Raw genomic sequence first — 20,335 nt, 5'->3', positions numbered from 1 at the left:
GCATCCCTACCGATTTAAAATAGACTTTATGCTATTTATGATATTTGATACATTTTGCTACTATGGCTTGATGATTTTTAGAACAATTTGCTACCATAATCTTTTTATGAAAACGTTTGGAATGGTTTACTTATGTTTTCAAAAGAAAATTTTGGTTTGAAATTTGGGATGTTACAAGTTAGTATTCAAGCCATGGAGTGAAGGATTTGGATGAAAATTCGTGTGATTCTAAACTCATAATAAGGTATGAGAATTTTTATAAACCTTTTTAAAAAGGAGTTTCTTTATAAAAGGAAAGAAGATATGATGTTTGAACTCAGACGGAGCTCAGAAATCCTAAAATATCCATACTTGTATTGTAGTTGTTGATATGTGAACTGTTACAAACGCATGCTAGAATGTAGGATAAGGATAATTTCAAGAATTTCATGTTAGAAATGCCTAATCTTTAAGATGCCTTATTGCCTTGGAATTTGATTGATACGTGCTATTTGAAATTCATGCTAATGTTAACTAGTGGTTAAATGAATGTTTTAGAGTTGTACTTAATTAGTATTTGATAGAATTAGAATTCTTGATTCGACCTTATTTTTATGTTCTTGTGTGATAAAAGCCTTGGGGTAGAGACATCTATTCGAATGTCTATCTTATCCTTGATTATGCACGATTTGTATTTACGAGGAGATTATCAACGTTAGCAGAAACTTCTAGTAACAAGAGGGAGAGGGTGAGTGGAAATCCTAGATGTAGAGTCTAGGAAAATTAGTAGTATGTGTTTGTATAGACACATACGTGAGTAATAGGGCCCTAGTGGTGGTCATTTGGGGTGAGTTAGGATTTTGGGACAATTCTTGGGGTGAGGACAGATACGTGTGGAAGGTAGTATAGGATCGTAATATCGGAAGCACAAGATATACGTATGTGGACCAGGAGAAGTCCCAAGGTTTCTGGAAACCTATTGGTGGTAATATTCTTGGTTACCACTATGAATTCGTATTAACTTGTTTCCATTTATACCTACAGTATAGTGATAATTACGAAGGGACATAGTGTTTATGGTTCAGGCCCAAGTGGCCATGATGGGTCGGATCCAAGTGATGCAGAATTACGTGAGTTGATTGATTCAGAGGTCTTGAGGGCCTTATCTGAGGTGGTGTCGGTTTAGTCACGAGATTTAACGAGGAGGTGGTCGAGATAATTGATAGGAGGGTTGTAGCCTTCGTTAAGGCTGATTAGTTTATGGCTAGAGGTGATACTTGCTACGACAAGTTTTTGTATCAACCTCCCATATTCAAGAAGAGGAAAGATTAGGTTCTTAGAACGTGATGGATAAAGGAGATGGAGGGTATCTTTACACCAGTTTATTACCCATGGAGGCAAAAGTCTTGTTTTCTATGGACCTTTTGAGTCATTCAGCGAGAAGTCGTTGTGATGTGATCGCCCAATTTGTTGTTGTAACCAAGATGGAGACCATGTAATGGAATGAGTTTATGACCCGATGTAAGTAGGAGCATGTATCTTTGATGAAAACCGTGTGTATGATTCCAGAGTTTAGACTGGAGGTATAGTATAAAATGAGAGAGCATGTGCAAGTTGTGGAAACTGCTCAGGAGGTCAGGGGAGCAGTGGATGTTGTGGAAACTGTGGGAAGACGTACGAGGGTGTTTGTCGTGCATTTGAATTCAAGTGTTTATATGTGCTCAGGAGGGTTATTACTGTCGAAATGAAAGCAAGAGGATGTAATGGAATGTTTTCTTTGCGATATTATTGTTATTAGCTTATCGTGAGTCTTATCAGTAAATTACTTATGTCATGATTGGATCCTCTGTGTTTTGGATGCAAGTGTAATAATATGACATGCCAATATGCTTAGCTAGACCGATAGAGTCTTGATTATGATCTTTGTTTGATTAGTTGTTGATTGGCATGGTATGTGACTTTTAGGGCTAATGAAAAGATTGGATTAGGCCATGATTCAAACAATGTTGGGTGGGTTGATGACAAGATCAAGAGAGGCCGTGAGTTAAAGATTACCTAATTGGGATGATAGCAGATGGGAACCGACCGTGAGCTAAAGAGGCTTGATACTTGCATGTATAGCTATTACTGTGATGTTTGTGATATTTTGGTGAACTCACTAAGCTTTGTGCTTACATTTTTGGATTAAATGTTTTTTAGGTTGTGCTTCTTGAAATGGGAAGGCCCCAACTTGATTGTGACACATGTGCATCTACTATCTTTTATGTTATTTGGCTTCCGAATTTTCAGATACCTTTTACCAGTTATTCGTGATTGAACCCTTTTGGTACTTAGGGATTTTTATGAAACATAGTTACCGAATGTTTTATATATCTTTTAATAATGAAATTTTTGGTTTGAAATGTCGGACGTTACACATTAGTATTAGTATAGACTTCGGGGTGGTTTGTGTTATTAGACAAATATGTCTCTTACTATGTGTTGTGATCGGTAGATGTCAGGGGATGATGAATGGGTTCCTTCAGGTCAGTGGGATGACGTTCTTGTACATACAGGTCGACTGAGGTGATGCTCGTGAGTCTTTAGGCCTATTAGAATGTTGGAAAGAATTGTGTTGTGTCATGATCACGTACACCCAGTAAAAATATGTTCTCACTACGTATCGTGAACATGTATGTATGCGACGTATATGGGCGGAACCCGACAGTTGTGATCTTAAGACTCATAAGTATATGTTCCTTACTTGATTATGAGTTTGATTACCAGTCATGGAGTACTGGTTATGGGGATGTCAAAATCATGAGTTCGCTATAGTACTTGTCACAACCCAAAACTGGAACGATGTAAACGTTCGGGGGCGGAGGACGTCATGTTTAGTATCACAAGACATACATCATAGTAATCAAAGTAATAAACAACCATTTCATTAGAAAGAAAGTGTTTACAAAGTATGTGGTTCACATAACATAGACTACAAAGTAAATAACAAAACAAGACATGAAGCTATTATGCTCCATCTTCTGACTCCCAGTGCGCGTACCTGTCTACTGGTCTCCTGAGAATACAAGTTATTTTGAAAGAGTAGATCAGTATTTAAGCTGGTGAGTTCATAAGATTTTAGTAATGTAAGTAAGTTGTAATTTCTTTTAGAAAAGTTCGCCTGTTCCTCTAGAAAATCCTATATTTCCTGCTTTGATGAAAGATAAGTAAAAGTGACTCTACAATCCTTTCTATGAGTACTAAGTGGATACAAGTTATATAAAACCCAGAGTAAACAAACAATCGGTTGTGTGTATCTGCCCTAAGCCCACAACCAAACAAGGAACATGGAATGAGGCAGAAGGCACGCATCCCATTGTTTATTAGATCATCGTTGTATATAACTCTGGCGTATTCACTTGGTACTCGCGGAGTTAACTGTAATAGTTCCTTTATATTTGATGAAAATATTCTTTAAGAAAACCCTTATTTCTTTTAGTAAAAATGGTAACCACAATAGTTCATTCTATAATCACTTAGTTTATACTAGCTATATATAATCTAATATCGACCAGATAGTTAGTTGTGTTAATCTGCCCTAAGCCCACAACCAAACAAGGAACAGGAAGTAAGGCGGAAAGCACACATCCAACTACCTATCGGGTATTAATTATATATAACCCTGATGTATAAACTAAGGTATTATAGAATTAACCACCTAAGGTCCTTTAAGTTATACTGGTTTAATAAAATGGATTAAACCTTTTGCTGGTAAGTTTCTAGTTTTGTTTACCAAATGTTCTACTTGAAAAGTATGTTTTGTCCTAGAAAACGGTGTATTGAATTAGTATACTATGACCTGGCCCATACCTGGTACTCCTTATGATTACTTGGTGTATACGGAATATATATATATATATATATATATATATATATATATATATATATATATATATATATAGCTAAGATCGGATAGATAGTAGGTTGGGTGAATCTGCTCTAAGCCCACAACCAAACAAGGAACAGGAAATGAAGCGGAAAACACACATCCTACTACCTGTCGGATCCTATTAATATATATCCGTGATGTATAAACTAAGGAATCATAAAGTTAGCATTATAGGCCCCTTCCTACTGAATGTACTAGACTCGACTGTTCTGTTTGTCGCTTGTAATGATGTAAGTTTTCCCTAGTCTATAACTATCTTAGCTCGAAAATAGTTTGCATTAACTTTCAAGTGGAAATGTCACAATATGAAAGTAATGGGAAAAATGTAAGTACACAGTTGTCTTTTAAATTGACATACTAAAGTACTGACTACCTTAAAACTAGTTTGTTTTATTAAGGTCATAATGTGATGTGGTTGTAACCATACTATACGCTCTCCCAGCAAGAGACTCTGGTTACAAAACGCGACTTCAGCAAACAAATTGCTAAGCCGTGAAGTAGTCTCACATTAAAGTTATCTTGATCTTGTATACCACATTTATTATCACCTTTTGTGTACAACAATGAGTTAGTGATCATTGGTATAATTTTGTTAATCATGATTTGTTCTTCTGTTATAGTGTATAGTATGTTCTCTTTGTTATAGTGTATAGTATGTCTCTCTGTTGTATTGTATCTTCCTCCCTGTTTCTCTTTATAGTATGTTCTCTATGTTATCGTGTATTGTATCTCCCTCCCTGTTTCTCTTTATAGTATGTTCTCAATGTTATCGTGTATTGTATCTACCTCCCTGTTTCTCTTTATAGTATGTTCTCTATGTTATCGTGTATTGTATCTACCTCCCTGTTTCTCTTTATAGTATGTTCTCTCTATTCTAGTGTAAACTGAACCCCTAAACTATACCTACTATAGTTTACTAGTATCTTTACTTTGAACTGTTATTGACTTGAAGAAAAGACTCATTTATCTACTAAGTTATGATTGTACTTTTAAAAACGGAGTTTTATAAACTATAAAGTAACACAACTTTAAAAGAGTTTTTGAAATGTTTTGATCACTTATAAATACATAAGCAATCTGTTAAAATGATGTTTATAGCAAAACATTTACACAATTATCATTGTGTTCAACTTGTATCCCCCCCCCTAAAAGCATTTAAAACAGTTAAAAGATTGATTATAGGGGTATGAACTCACCTTATGTGGGTGATTCAATCGAATATGTGCGTAAGGATGAGAAGTTCCACGAATGAGGTCCCGAGTCACAAACGAGTCCTAAATGACATATAATGGAATATATTGGCATGAGTTTAGTGTTTAAAAGCAACTAACATGCAAGGAAACACCCTTAAGGACTAGGAAACACTTGGACTAAGTGTTAGAATCACATGTGATTCATCAAAGGGGTGTATACGGCCTAACCATGGAGTGTACGGCCATGAACTAGGTTCTCATTTTGGAGGCCCTTTTGGGGTGTTTTGAGGTGTGTACGGCCATATAAGGGTGTACGGCCATACACTCCTTTTTTCCAGCTAAATGGTCGATTATAAGGTGTTTAAACAAGAGTATCTAACGTATACTAAGCATGTGGAAAGGATTCTTACGATTTGGAGGCTTGAAAGGGGTTCACAGCCACCAAGAACAAGTGTGTGTTCTTGGTGAAATGGATGAATGTTTGAAGATATAACATAGAAAGATGTTTTCATGGATGAATCAAGAGATGTTTACAACACCAAGGAAGATATCAAGAAGGGTAGAAGAATCGCTTACGATTTTGGAGGATTTGGATGAAGAACTTGATGATAGTTGAGAGAGAAATCCGATTTCTAGACTTGGAAGTTGAAGAAATGGCTAGAAATGAAGGGATCCTCTACATATGGGGGAGAGTGTACGGTCAACATGGGTGTACGGCCGTACACACGTACACCCATGCGTACGGCCGTACACTCCCTTGTATGGAGTGTTCGGCTTGATTTCAACGCGAAGAACTTTAGTTGACACCTCCCTGAGCCCATAGCTTGATTGTACTGAGTTTTAAACCCTTAAACAGACTCTAAACAATGCTAAAAGATAGCAGAAACGGGTCTGACAGTCGGTTGAATTGAATGGCTGGACTTACAAGGCAAAAAAATTCGGGTTGTCACATCATCCCCCTGTTAGATGGAATTTCGTCCCGAAATTAGCTTTCTTAGCAGTACTATCGGGGTTGTGCTCCTCTGATTGGCAGAATACCCTCTCGTAGACCTGGCAACTTTGCCCTAATGTCCATGATAGGATTCATACCTGGTCCATGTATCATTACCTCGAGTATACAAGTCGTATATAATTAAGATTAGTTAGACGGTTGGATGTGCGACTCTGCCCCAGGTCCACAACCAAACAAGGAACAGGAGATAGGGCGGAAGCACACATACTAAATCTGCGTAATCATAATCATATACCACCCTCGCGTATACACTGAATAGTGATATGTGAGCTGTATTCTTCCTTAGCCTCTGTGCTTGAACTTGATCTGCTGAACGAGTGGTATTTCGGGAAGGTCTGCTGAACATATGGCGACAAGGTTTCGGAGGGCAAAGTAATCTTCGAATGAGTACTTCGGGGTTTTAGAATACGAGGCAGATGATTCCGAAGTCTGGGTCAGACTGTCGTTACGAAGGACGAAGGTTTCGTGAATTTGACGGTCAAGGCAATGGAAACATATGAACTTAGTATGGTGAGGACCACGCCAACTCATGACGAATGATAGCAATGGACTCTTTACTGAACAAAAGTTTGGTCGATTTGAAAGAAACGTCTGTTATACGATGATGTACCCCTAGTGTGCTCGACAATGTACTCTATGTATACTTTCTAGTGCTCTCTGTTTTCTCTTTGTTGTTAACACTTCTACGTATCGTACCGCGATGAGCGAGTACATACAGTGAAAGTGCTTTGATAACTAGTGTCGATACTTTATACTATGATCCTCCTCGGTACCACTACGATCGCCTCGAATATACAAGTTATGAATAATTAAGATGAATTAGACAGTCGACTGAGTAAATCTGCCTCAAATCCACAACCAAACAAGGAACAAGAATTAAGGCGGAATCACTCACTCTAAGTCTGCAAAATCTTAGCTATGCACAACCCTGATGTACATACTAAGCCATCATAGCTTCTTTGAACGGATCTTTTAGTTCTCTTGAATACTGTGACTTGTTCTGATAAGTGAGTTATTATAATTACGTTTATGTGTTTTTCCCAAGTTTTAATCTTATATAAATATAAATTAATTTTTAAAGTAATTCTTATTTTATTTCGAAAACGTATTGCTGCTCGCTGGCGACTCCAGGGTTGATTCTGCTGCGGTGATCATCAGAATTCGTCCATCCGCTCCTGAGTTCTTTATTATCGGGCAGTCCCTCCTATAGTGTCCATTCTCACCACAGCCATAGCAGGCTTGGTTTTCTTCAACTCCGGGGACTTGGGAGATCGGTTTAGCCGGTGCCCTGCAGAAACCGACTGTGTGTCCCTTTCTGTGGCAGTTCAGGCACTGCATTTCCCGACATACTCCGGTGTGGTGATAGTTGCACTTTCCACACTTCGGGAGGGTTCCAGCATATCGACTGGCAGGTGATGGAGTAGCAGGTGTTGTGGCGGCGTATATAGTACCCGTTTGTTGCTCCCGCGGGGTTTCCTGTGTTGTTCGCTTCTTCTTCCTCTTGTTCCCCGACTTCCGTTTATAGTCCTCTCCCTTTGATGGCTCGGGAACGAGCACTACCACGCCATGGCGGACTCCATGGTCAATGAGTCGCTGGGCCAGGCGTTTGGCACTATCGAATGTAGTTGGGTTAGAAGACAGTACATCTTCTTGAATCAGGGCAGATAAACCCCAGATGTATCTTTCTATCTTCTTGCTCTCCGGGGTAACCATCTCGGGGCATAGTGCTGCCAGGTCGCTAAACCTATTAGTGTAGGCCACTATGTCTTAGCTGACCATAGTGTGCTCCCATAGTTCTTGTTCCAGCTTTTGAACTTCGCCCCTCGGGCAGTATTCTTCTAACATCATCTCTTTTAGGTTCTCCCAACCTATTGAGTTAGCCACTGATAGAGTCAGTGACTTAACATGGCTATTCCACCATGTCAGGGCCCTGTTGGAGAAGGTGCAGGAAGCAAACTTCACTTTGCTCCCTTCTGGGCACAGCAGGATCGAACTGTGGAGGAGGTGGTGGTGTTTGAGTTGGAGTTATCGGAGTAGTGCGCCCGTTTGATCTGCGAGGAGGCATCTTTGCTAAAAGAATACCAATATGAGACGGAATAAGTCAATAGCAGTGGTTTATAAGCCAAAAGATGAAATACAAGGTTATCCTAGTTCTGAGTGTATCTAGTTCTGACTTTCATAGGGTTCTGGAAACAATTCATAAAGGAGTCTATACAAAATAAACTTTATGAATCAGAAGTGGCTATCCTCAAATGAATATCTATGAACTGAATAACTGTTACCAGTTGCACGAAAGAAAATAATCCTAACACAAAATGTGAGCAGTGTCTCCACTAGCTCATTAAGTTAGACAAGATTATTATTTATTAGTGTGACGCATAAGACGTTTTAGTTACTTCGGCTGATCCTTCTTTGAAAACTTCTCATGAACTTGCCTTTGTTCCTCCTTGACTCTTCTGTTGACTGCTATGCGGAAGTGGTTACATCTATCTGGGTTTGTCATGCGAGAATGGAAGTGTCTAAAGAATCTATGAGATTAAGTGAAACATTATGGGGTGATCCTTACGGAGTCCTCCTATAATTGCACAATGTATACAAGTTGTATATAATTTAAGATTAAATAGACCTTCGAATAAGTGATCCTACTCCAAAACCACAACCAAACAAGGAACAGGTAGTGAAGCATAGATCACAAATTCTAAGTCTATAAAATCTCAATTATATAAAACCTTGGAAGCATACACTCCAAAAATATAGACCTATCCGTAAGGGTCTTTTAAATTATCACATAAGTTATTTGTATAGTGCCTAAAATACTCCTATAGTATTTTAACGTAATGTAGTTGGTATGTTTTAAACTTGTTGTCGTGTTATAGTATCATAAAATACTCCTATAGTATTCTAACTTTTATGTACTGATCTAGAAATCCCTTGAATAGAGTTAGGTAAGTTTTAAGACTGTTGTAACACCACATCACTCCCAAACACATATCGGTCACATCTCGAATGAATATAGTTGATCAAACTATATTAATCCTAACTATGATTACATAACTGTCCAGGTTTGACCGCAGTGTTCAACCTTTAAATACTTCTGTTCTGTTCTTCTTGTGATACTTGTTCTAGTATGTATATATCTATAAGCATGTATGTATACTTTTATAAGGTATCGTTATATATTTAAAATATATTATTATCCAGAGCACTTCGGCCCCATTGTATTTATAGTTGTATATCTTTTATCGGTTGATACATTTAGTTCACTATAAACAATGCTTTGATACCAATCTGTCACACCCCAAAACCGCAACGACGGAAACGTTCGGGGGCAGAGGACGTCATGTTTAGTTTCACAAGACATGCATCATAGTAATCAAAGTAATAAACAACCATTTCATTAGAAATAAAGTGTTTACAAAGTATGTGGTTCACATAACATAGACTACAAAGAAAATAACAAAACAAGACATGAAGCTATTATGCTCCATCTTCTGAATCCCAGTGCGCGTACCTGTCTACTGGTCTCCTGAGAATACAAGTTATTTTGAAAGAGTAGATCAACATTTAAGCTGGTGAGTTCAAAAGATTTCAGTGATGTAAGTAAGTTGTAAGTTCTTTTAGAAAAGTTCGCATGTTCCTCCAGAAAATCCTATATTTCCTGCTTTGATGAAAGATAAGTAAAAATGACTCTACAATCCTTTCTATGAGTACTAAATGGATACAAGTTATATAAAACCCAGAGTAAACAAACAATCGGTTGTGTGTATCTGCCCTAAGACCACAACCAAACAAGGAACATGGAATGAGGCGGATAGCACACATCCCATTGTTTGTTAGATCATCGTTGTATATAACCCTGGTGTATTCACTTGGTACTCGCAGAGTTAACTGTAATAGTTCCTTTATATTTGATGAAAAGATTCTTTAAGAAAACCCTTATTTCTTTTAGTAAAAATGGTAACCACAATAGTTCCTTCTATAATCACTTAGTTTATACTAGCTATATATAATCTTATATCGAACAGATAGTTAGTTGTGTGAATCTGCCCTAAGCCCACAACCAAACAAGGAAGAGGAAGTAAGGCGGAAAGCACACATCCAACTACCTATCGGGTATTAATTATATATAACCCTGATGTATAAACAAAGGTATTATAGAATTAACCACCTAAGGTCCTTTAAGTTATACTGGTTTAATAAAATGGATTAAACCTTTTACTGGTAAGTTTCTAGTTTTGTTTACCAAATGTTCTAGTTGAAAAGTATGTTTTGTACTAGAAAACAGTGTATTGAATTAGTATACTATGACCTGGCCCATACCTGGTACTCCTTATGATTATTTGGTGTATACGGAATATATATATAGCTAAGATCGGATAGATAGTAGGTTGGGTGAATCTGCTCTAAGCCACAACCAAACAAGGAACAGGAAATGAAGAGGAAAGCACACATCCTACTACCTGTCGGATCCTATTAATATATATCCCTGATGTATAAACTAAGGAATCATAAAGTTAGCATTATAGACCCCTTCCTACTGAATGTACTAGACTCGACTGTTCTGTTTGTCGCTTGTAATGATGTAAGTTTTCCCTAGTTTATAACTATCTTAGCTCGAAAATAGTTTGCATTAACGTTCAAGTGGAAATGTCACAATATGAAAGTAATGGGAAAAATGTAAGATATCAAGAAGGGTAGAAGAATCGCTTACGATTTTGGAGGATTTGGATGAAGAACTTGATGATAGTTGAGAGAGAAATCCGATTTCTAGACTTGGAAGTTGAAGAAATGGCTAGAAATGAAGGGATCCTCTACATATGGGGGAGAGTGTACGGTCAACATGGGTGTACGGCCGTACACTCCCTTGGATGGAGTGTCCGGCTTGATTTCAACGCGAAGAACTTTAGCTGACACCTCCCTGAGCCCATATCTTGATTGTACTGAGTTATGAACCCTTAAACAGACTCTAAAAAATGCTATAAGATAGCAGAAAAGGGTCTGACACTCGGTTGAATTGAATGGCTGGACTTACAAGGAAAATTTTTTCGGTGATGTCTCGTCAAGGAATCTCTTGATAAAGCTAAAGAAACTACTAGATGTTATCTAAAAAAAGCACAATCTAAGGGGGAGTCAAGATGACATAGATGAAGAAACTACTAGATGTTATCTAAAGAAAAGCTCAATCAAAGGGGAAGTCAAGTTGGCATCAACATTATCAGCTCATCACTTATCCATCTGTTGTCCGCTGCGATTCATAAATGTCGCCTCGAAATTATTCACATTCTCAGGGGGAGCATTCGTTAAAGCTGAAGAGAACTTAAAATTTCATTCTTACTCTCAGAGGGAGCATGGGGAGCACGGGCTAAAGAATTCATTAAAGATTAGTTTTTACATCATTAGATAGGGGGAGATTGTAAGGTCACACCTTATGATCTGATGAGTCAAACACTCTACACGCTACCTCTTAGGGTCAGTCTCTACACTACCAGCATATCAAGTCCATCAGTGTCAGCGTGTAGTCAGCGCTTGGTATATTTATTCTATGTAATCTTTTGTATATTAGTTAACGATATAGATAAGTATAGAATAAATAGCAGATCTGATATCTTTGTTATGAAGATTGGTTCTTAGTATAGATTAGATACAATCCCTTTAATCAAGGGATGTACTTGTATAGATTAGTATATAATCTATATTAGGGTAAACCCTAATGTAGAGATTTCATCTTGGTGACCGTATTTGTGACAAATCGTGTTCTTGGTGAAGACAAACCCATTTTTGGTGAAAGACAATTTGGAGAACTCTCTGTGTTATTTACTTTATGTTCTTTGTTTGCTTAGATTAGTTTACTTTTGTTCTTTATACTTGAATTGTATCTGATTGATACAAACCTTCAATAGGTATCAGAGCAGGTTTTTGATACACGCATGTAATCATGTCTACCTCTTTCAATCCCAAATCAACTGTCTGCAACAAGATCCCTCAGTTTGATAAACACAAATTCTCTACTTAGAAATCAAAGGCCATGGAAGCTCTCGAATTCATGGACTTTGATATGATCGACATAATCAACAAAGGTCATGCCGCCGATATGCATCAATCACCCAATGATGGTGCATCTGGTAGTAAGTTGAAATGAAAATCTATACCTGGATATAACAAGGAAGAGAAAAGGATGTTGAATCTCGATGTAAAGGCGAGAATTGCTATTGGAAACTCACTCCCTTATTTTGTCTATCATTTGGTTCAAAACTATTCAACCTGTCAAGAGATGATGATTAGACTATCATCTTCTTTTGAAAAAGAAAACTCCTCAGATGATGAAGGTAAGTGTCTCATGACCCAGATCGTTGAATCCCACGCTGACACTTCAAATGACAGCGTTGGGACTCTTGACGATGATCCTTCTCAAGCTGCTACAGACCTTAAGACAGAATGGGACGCTACATCAGCGTATCAGGTACAAAATCCTGTTAACTACTCTTCTATTGAAAACATCAAAAAAGATGACACGGTTGATCACTTACGTTTCAATTTATTGGTCCCAAATAAAGAAAGATCTTCTCTCAGTTTTGAGTTAAATAAAATAAAAGAAAAACTTTTTTTTTCGAAAAATCTCTTTCTGTATTAAAAAAGGAAAACACAGGTATCTCGCTAACCAATACTTTTATTCACTTTCAAAAAAGAACAAGTTTTTGATCATGCTAGATGCATTCAACTCATTTTGAAAAACTAGACCTCTTCTCACTTTAATGTCACAAGAGTTATTAATACTCAGATTCCAGATCATTATGAGAAAATTCTTGGAGGCGATATAGAAGATGTTGTTTCTTTAACCAAAGTTGTTGAGACCAAACAAACCTTCTATAAAACTGACTATTTAAAAGAAGATTTTAAGGATAGATTTGTGAGCTCTTATTTTATAAATCAAACTTTAATTGATACTCACTTCTCCACTTATTCTAACGAGATCACCAAATGTGTTTCTCGATTATTTGCTCTTGATCCTTCTCATCAACCTTCTCACCGTGAGTATGTTCTTCCCTCTACTAAGATTTTGCTAAAATTTCCTATATGAAATGGTGAAGTTCATTCAGTAAACAAAATTCTTAGCATTTTTCCTCAGTGCTCCATTAGCAATTCTGAACCTGAAGATCAATTAAAGTCCTCTACTTTTGATGACTCCTCAATGATTCATGAGACTCATGACAAGGTATCATCCGAGCATACCATCGATGACATTCCTTGTTCCAGAACTAAAACAAGAACTCTTAAATCAAATTGTCAAAGTTCTTTGGATTCAAAAGTTGAAAAGAAATAAAAATCTATTGTTAAAGGAAAGAATCATGGAATCAAAGTTTGATATCGATGTGGTGATACGTCTCACAAAGTCAGCGAGTGCACCTTTGAAAAGAACTTCGTTTGCACTGACAACATCATGACTCGTAATGATAAGTGGATCAAAAAGGGAAACTCGTTGAATATTCTGCCTGATGATTGTTATAATATTTTTTTATTGAGTGACCCATTACAAAATGAGTCAGTGTATATTGTGTGTATTTTTTTTGTTTCAGGGCTTATTGTATATTTTAATTTCAGGGTAAAGAACATATTTTGTATTTAGACAGTGACTGCTCAAGACATATGACAAGATTCAAGTCTCTCCTTGAAGATTTCATAAGGAAGGATGGTCCAACTGTTACATATGGAGATAATGGCAAAGGAGATACAAAGGGATATGGATACATCAAGTGAAATTCTGTTGTTTTTAAGAATGTCTCTTATGTGAAAGGTCTTCAGCATAATCTCATTTCAATCAGCCAACTGTGTAAAGCTAGCTATGAAGTTCTCTTCAACAAGAGAGAAGGAAAGGTTGTTGATCAAAAGAATGTCATTGTTCTAACAACAAACCGATAAAATGACATTTATGTTTTAGATATGTTTTATTATGACAACTCTCTTCATTGCTGCTTTTTCTCTCGCGCTGAGTCTCATCTAAGTTGGCTGTGGCACAAGAGGCTATCACATTTGAATTTAATGAACATATCGAAGATCTCAGGGGATCAGCTTGTAAGAGGAATTCCTAAGATGCAGTTTATCAAGGATAAGTTGTAATCAGCGTGTGAAAAGGGAAAGAAAACCAAGTCCTGCTTTTCCATTATCAAACCTCTTCATCTTCTTCACATGGATCTTTTTGGACCAGTTCCAGTTAAGTCTAGAGCTGAGAAGAAATACACTCTCGTCATTGTGGCTGAATTTTCAAGGTTTACGTGGGTAGTCTTTTTAAGAAAAAAGAGTCATGCCGCTGATGAAATCATTGCTCTCATCAAGCAATAGGAAGTTCTCTATGATCACAAAGTCAGATAGTTACGTAGTGATCATGGAACTGAATTTAGAAACTCCTCACTAAAAGACTTCTGCTCAATCTCAGGAATTTCTCAGAGCTTCTCTACTATTAGAACTCCCCAAAAAAATGGTATTGCAGAGAGAAGAAACAGATCTCTCATTAAAGTTGTAAGAAATATGGTCGTTGAAGCTAGTCTTCCTTTTTCGTTTTGGGCTGAAGCTGTCAATACAGTGTGTATACTCAAAATCGTTCCATCATTATTAAGCGTCATGGGAAAACTGCTTATGAGCTACTGAAGGGAAGGAAACTGGACATCTCTTATTTTTATGTGGTTGGATGTGTTTGTTACATCTTAAATCAAAGAGATCAGCGCTCGAAGTTTGAAGCTAAAGTTTATGAGGGAGTGTTTCTAGGTTATTCTAGTGTATCCAAGGCTTTCAGGGTATTCAATCTTTCAAGACAAACTATTGAGGAAACAACATGTGTCACCTTCGATGAAGACTCGTTCATTCATGATCGAGTTGATCACCCCTCATCAATTCTGAATGAACTCACCTACAATCCTTCAGACCCTATTCCTAATTTCTTGCCAAATGATATTGAGCCTGTTGTTCCAGATGCTGTTCAATTCATCAGCTCACAACCTATCTATGAGGATCAACCTGTCATCCCTGAAGAAGCTGAACCATCCAATCAGGAAGACTTTGCTTAAAGTAATACAAATGAAAGTTCTAATCCAAGAGTTCTTCTAGATCATCCTGAATCTCAAATCATTAGATATGTAAATTCTAGGATTCTCACTCATAGCAGAGTCAGCAGCAACTTCAACATGTTTGTAAAATTTGTCTCAATGATTGCACCAAAAAATGTCATTAATGGCTTGAAAGTAGTTGACTGGATCAAGGCTATGAAGGATGAGCTGAATGAATTTGAACGTCATAATGTGTGGACTCTTGTTCCCAAGTCTCAAGGAAAGACTATCATTGGCACTCGCTGGGTTTTCAGGAACAAAATGGATGAAGATGGGATCATCATAAGAAACAAAGCTAGACTTGTGGCTCAAGGTTTTTGTCAGCTGGAAGGGTTAGACTATCATGAAACATTTGCTCTTGTTGCTACTCTTGAAGCAATTCGCCTGTTTCTTCCCTTTCCTTTTTTTATGAATTTCAAAGTCTATCAAATGGATGTCAAGACTGGCTATTTACATGGAGATCTTCAAGAAGAAGTTTTTCTAAAATAACCACCAGGGTTTGAATGTGAAGAATTTCCAAATCATGTGTATCGCCTTGATAAAGTTGTCTATGGTTTAAAGCAGGCACCTATAGCATGGTATGACACATTGATGAACTATCTTCTTTCAAGTGGATACAAACGATCAAAGATTGATAACATCTTGTTCATCAAGTATTCAGGACCTCATATCATTCTCAATTAAGTGTATGTTGATGATATCATTTTCGGATCCAATGATGAAAAGTTAAGTTCAGAATTCGCAGAGATCATGGCTAAGAAGTTCGAGATGAGCATGATGGGTGAACCAACCTTCTTTTTGGGATTGCAAGTCAAATAACTAATTGATGTATTTTTTGTTTGTCAAGCTAAATATATTGAAGATATGATGAAGAAGTATGGTTTCTCTGATTGCAAGCCAACAAAGACTCCTATGTCCTCATCAACTTCTATTGGCGTTGATCCAAATGGAGCTGATGTGAATGCAACTCTGTTTCGAGGAATGACAGGCTCTCTACTCTATCTTACTGCCAGTCGCCCTGACATTATGTTTGCTACTATATTGTGTGCTCATTATCCTGCCAATCCTAAGGAATCTAATCTTCTTGCTGTGAAAAAGGATCTTTTGTTACTTAAAGCATACACCTAATCTTGGGTTATGGTATCCCCGTGATTCTAAGTTCAAGCTGGTGGGATACACTGATTCTGATCATGGTGGATGTGGCATTTATCTCAAAAGCACTTCAGGAGCAGCTCAAATGCTTGGAGATATATTGGTAAGCTGGTCCATCAAAAATCAGAAATCAGTGGCTTGTTCTACCGCTGAAGCTGAATATGTAGTCGTTGGAAGGTGTTGTACTCAGATCCTATGGATTCGGAATCAACTCTTAGATTATGGTCTAAGCTTCTCAAAGACTCCCATATGTTATGAAAACACCAGTGCCATTCATTTGATATAGAATCCAGTACAACATTACAAGACCAAGCACATTGACATTCGTCATCATTTCATCGGGGACATAGTTCAGAAGGGAAAGGTGGAGTTGTTCTACATTTCATCCACTGATCAGCTGACTAACATTTTCACAAAGGCATTGGACGAGAATACTTTAAACAAATTGATTGCAGATCCTTGGTGGGTATAAAATGTTTATGTTATTTCAAAATTAATGTCTTCCGTTGCCATAATTTTTCTTGTTTATGAAATTATTTTTGAACTAAAACCCAATAATTGGTATCAGAGCCATCTTGCAAGTTTGGTTAGATTTTTGATTTTTGGAAATCTTAGTTTTTTTAGAATATGGATAACTTGTTTTTGTATAAAAATAAGTTCATACATATTTTCTATGACAACTTTATAATTGTTATTTTTTTAATGTGACAAAAGTTTCATGCATCTTTTGTCATTTAAAGTTGTCTTAGAAAAATAAAGGTTTTTTGATGTGTATATTGATGTATATGATGTGCATAAACTAGCCAATGATCAATATGTTGTTATGTTGGTTGTTTTTGTTATAAAATGATTGTAATAATTTATTTATTCATACGGTATGTAATAATTAAATATATTAGATTATCTTGTTTATTTTTGTAAAGTAATAGATTATTTTTTAGAAATAATTTATTTGTACAAAGATGTAACAAAAAATGAAGTTTGAACCATTTTTTGAAGACAAAAGGAAAATTTTAGAGTTCAACATGTGCTGGGCAGAACATGACACTTTCTGAAAAGTGTCATGAATGCTACACATGTGCTGAAAAGGTGTTGAACAGAAAGATGACACTTTCTGAAACGTGTCATGAAAGCTGCAGTCTTTCCTTTAAAGAAGCTTTTCAAATCTTTTGCAAGCAATGAGTGTTTACTCAAGTGGGAGCTTCTTCAACAACATTACAAAATATTTTTGGTCCCTTTAGGAATGGACTTGACACTTTTGTGTTGGCTCACAAAATGTCATTAGGTGGCTATATTTATTCACATATCTTTTTATGCATGTTTGTGTTGTTTATTTTATGCATTATTTTGTGTGGTTGACAAAATTAGTTTTTCACATGCTAAAATAATTTTAGACAAAATAAACATCACATGGAGTTTGGGTTTTTCAAAATTGGACATAAGATGTAACAAATTATTATTTTAAAAATAAAACCAGGTTTTATAAAATCGTTAATAACGACAAAGTTTGAAATACTCCATTATAAGTTTTAAAATGGTGATTTTTGTAACTTATACAAACTCCAAATATATAAGTAATAAAAGGAAATATAAAAGGTTCAAATATATTCAAACTTAATACCGGTTATTAAAATTGAATTGTGTCTAATTATATAAAAACTAGCTTTTTATATAGAACCTTTAAAAGTGATTTTCTTTTGAAAATTGATACCACGGCTTATTATATGCATGTAATAACCATGATATCATATGTTTTTAAACTAAAATTATAAAACATATAAAGACCCTTTTTACAAACCTCAAATCTATGCAATCCTTTTGAAGAACACCCGCACGTCTCTTGTATGCACTAGTGGGATAAATCATACCTAACCGCTTAGTGTTATCTTTTGATGGTCGGGGTGTATTCGCAATTTCTATAACCAAGTTATAGGCCGATTACACAAGTTTTTCAAATTGTACGATTTGATCGATAATCTTTTGTGATAAAGGATACCTAAGCAAGAGAGTTTCGGGGCATAGATGGGATCAAACATGTCTAATTAAATTTGTTATTAGCGATCCCATAAATCTAGGAATTATATTAGTGAGATCCTATCAATCGATACCTAACAATTTATTTGTTTTGCAACTTGGATCCTAGACTTTGATAATTAATGTTTTTGGAAACTAAAAAGGGTATTAATTATTGAAGATTAAATATTGAAAATACTAAATGAATTTTGTTAAAATTTTGTAGTTATATAATCCATTCTCATTATCATGAATTGTCATTTTCTTTAATGACTTAATGAAACAATAACATTCACTAGATAGAACTTCAATGAATGGGTTCCTGTCTTAAGAGACAATCTCGTAAGAGATATGAAATTGTATACACTTAAAGGTCCTAGTCTTAAACTATTTGCTTTGAGCAATTAAACCTGAACATGATACCTAGTAAAGGCATCACTGTGATGCTTAATATGCTTCTAACATCATGCTAGGAATAGTTATTCATGACTTCTAGGAAGTTTTGGATAATTTAAACATATATCTGATAATACAAAAGGTCAAGCAATATTCCAATAAATACAATGATATTTTATTTAAAGATAGTTTAAACATTGGATTAATGCAAGGCTAAAAGAATCACCTTGTGTGATCCAGGAGGCCCATGTTTTATGGAGTGAACACCTTTAAGCCCAATAAGTCTACTAAAGCCCACATGGATGGATCTTGTTTCTTTTAAGAAGAAACTGGACACTGGAAGAGGATTTATTCCTCTTATTAGGAAAGAAAGTCTGGAAGAGACTAGTACTTCTTGTATCTACTAGATAGAACTCATACTTTTCATATAACTCTCAGGTACTTGGTACTTAAATGTTAACCAAATATTTGTAAATGGCACAATCAAGTTGGAACTACACTCTCGGAGTTTAGTTTATTATTTTATGCTTAGAACATAAATTACTTGTGATGTAAAACAATATTTGTTTTGGAACAAAGTATGTTTTAATTTAGAATGTCTAAATTTATGTCTCAGTTATTTTATTCAAATGTATGATAATTTACTTAATCGTTTTTCATAACGATAATATTCATATTCTGAAATGATTAACTTCTATTTATGAGACCAGATCTCTTAATAGAATTATGAAGTAAATATCAACATTTTATAAATAAATATATACAAGCACTTTTGACTTAAACGTGTTTTAAATCAAACTTATCTTGGACATTGTTATCTTTATCATATAAATGGCATTCACATATTCCAACTTCAAGAAATGGATCTTTGAAGGAAAATAATGTAGTTTATTTGACATATGTGAACCCTATTTATATGTAAAGGATTCCTAATGATATTTTCACTAAGGTGTAGAGAAAAATAATTAAGGAACTGTACACTTTGGTGTATGACTTCCTTTCTAATGAACGTCTGAGATTAAGCACAAGATACCAAATCAACTTTATTAACAACTATAGTAGTTTTAATTATATTTTATGTGGTAAAGAATAATTGTGAAATCTTTGTTGAAGGTTTCAAAAGTTGAGATGCAAACCGGTAAGAACCATCTAAGGCCTTAATTATAGTAAAGGATGAATTAAATCTTACTTGATATGATTTACTTTCTAATTGGTAGAAATATCCTCCTTTAATCTTTTTGGGATAATACTTTAATCACTATTAATTATATCTTGAATACAAATATCAACCAATAAGTAGATTAAACACTTTATAAGATTTAGTATGGAAAGGCTCCATCCTCATCTTACTTAATGTTTTGTGGATTTGAAGCCGATATTGGACTAAAGCTTCTAAACCCAAAATCTACTAAACACATATTTGTATAATACTCTAAATATGTCTTAGATTATTATATGCAAACCCACCAAGAATAAGTCCTCTTATTCTTGTGAAAGCTAAGTTAGTAGAAAGCAAGCTTCTAATGACAAAGCGAGTGGGAGGTACATGGAACTTGATGCAGCT

At 35.8% G+C, this 20,335-nt stretch overlaps 1 protein-coding gene across 1 annotated transcript; it reads left to right on the top strand.

The window, feature by feature from the left end:
• The first annotated feature begins 15,309 nt into the window (after positions 1-15,309).
• On the top strand, positions 15,310-15,894 carry LOC145105739 (putative mitochondrial protein AtMg00820). Its single transcript, XM_079042818.1, has 2 exons — positions 15,310-15,684; positions 15,775-15,894. The coding sequence occupies exons 1-2, from the start codon at positions 15,310-15,312 to the stop codon at positions 15,892-15,894; spliced, it is 495 nt and encodes a 164-aa protein (XP_078898944.1).
• Positions 15,895-20,335: the final 4,441 nt, after the last annotated feature.

The sequence above is a fragment of the Lactuca virosa genome, chromosome 4 (genome assembly GCF_052849685.1).
Source record: "Lactuca virosa cultivar CGN04683 chromosome 4, Lactuca_virosa_CGN04683_v6, whole genome shotgun sequence".
Taxonomy (NCBI): domain Eukaryota; kingdom Viridiplantae; phylum Streptophyta; class Magnoliopsida; order Asterales; family Asteraceae; genus Lactuca; species Lactuca virosa.
The sequence above is the reverse complement of the archived record's forward strand: the minus strand, read 5'-3'. Positions and strand labels throughout refer to the sequence as shown.

Bases quoted from the DNA above. Each gene is read 5' to 3' on its own strand.
- LOC145105739 (XM_079042818.1), top strand. From the start codon at position 15,310: ATGATTGCACCAAAAAATGTCATTAATGGCTTGAAAGTAGTTGACTGG. The intron at 15,685-15,774 runs GTTTTTCTAAAA...GGTTTAAAGCAG, and splicing joins ATGGAGATCTTCAAGAAGAA to GCACCTATAGCATGGTATGA.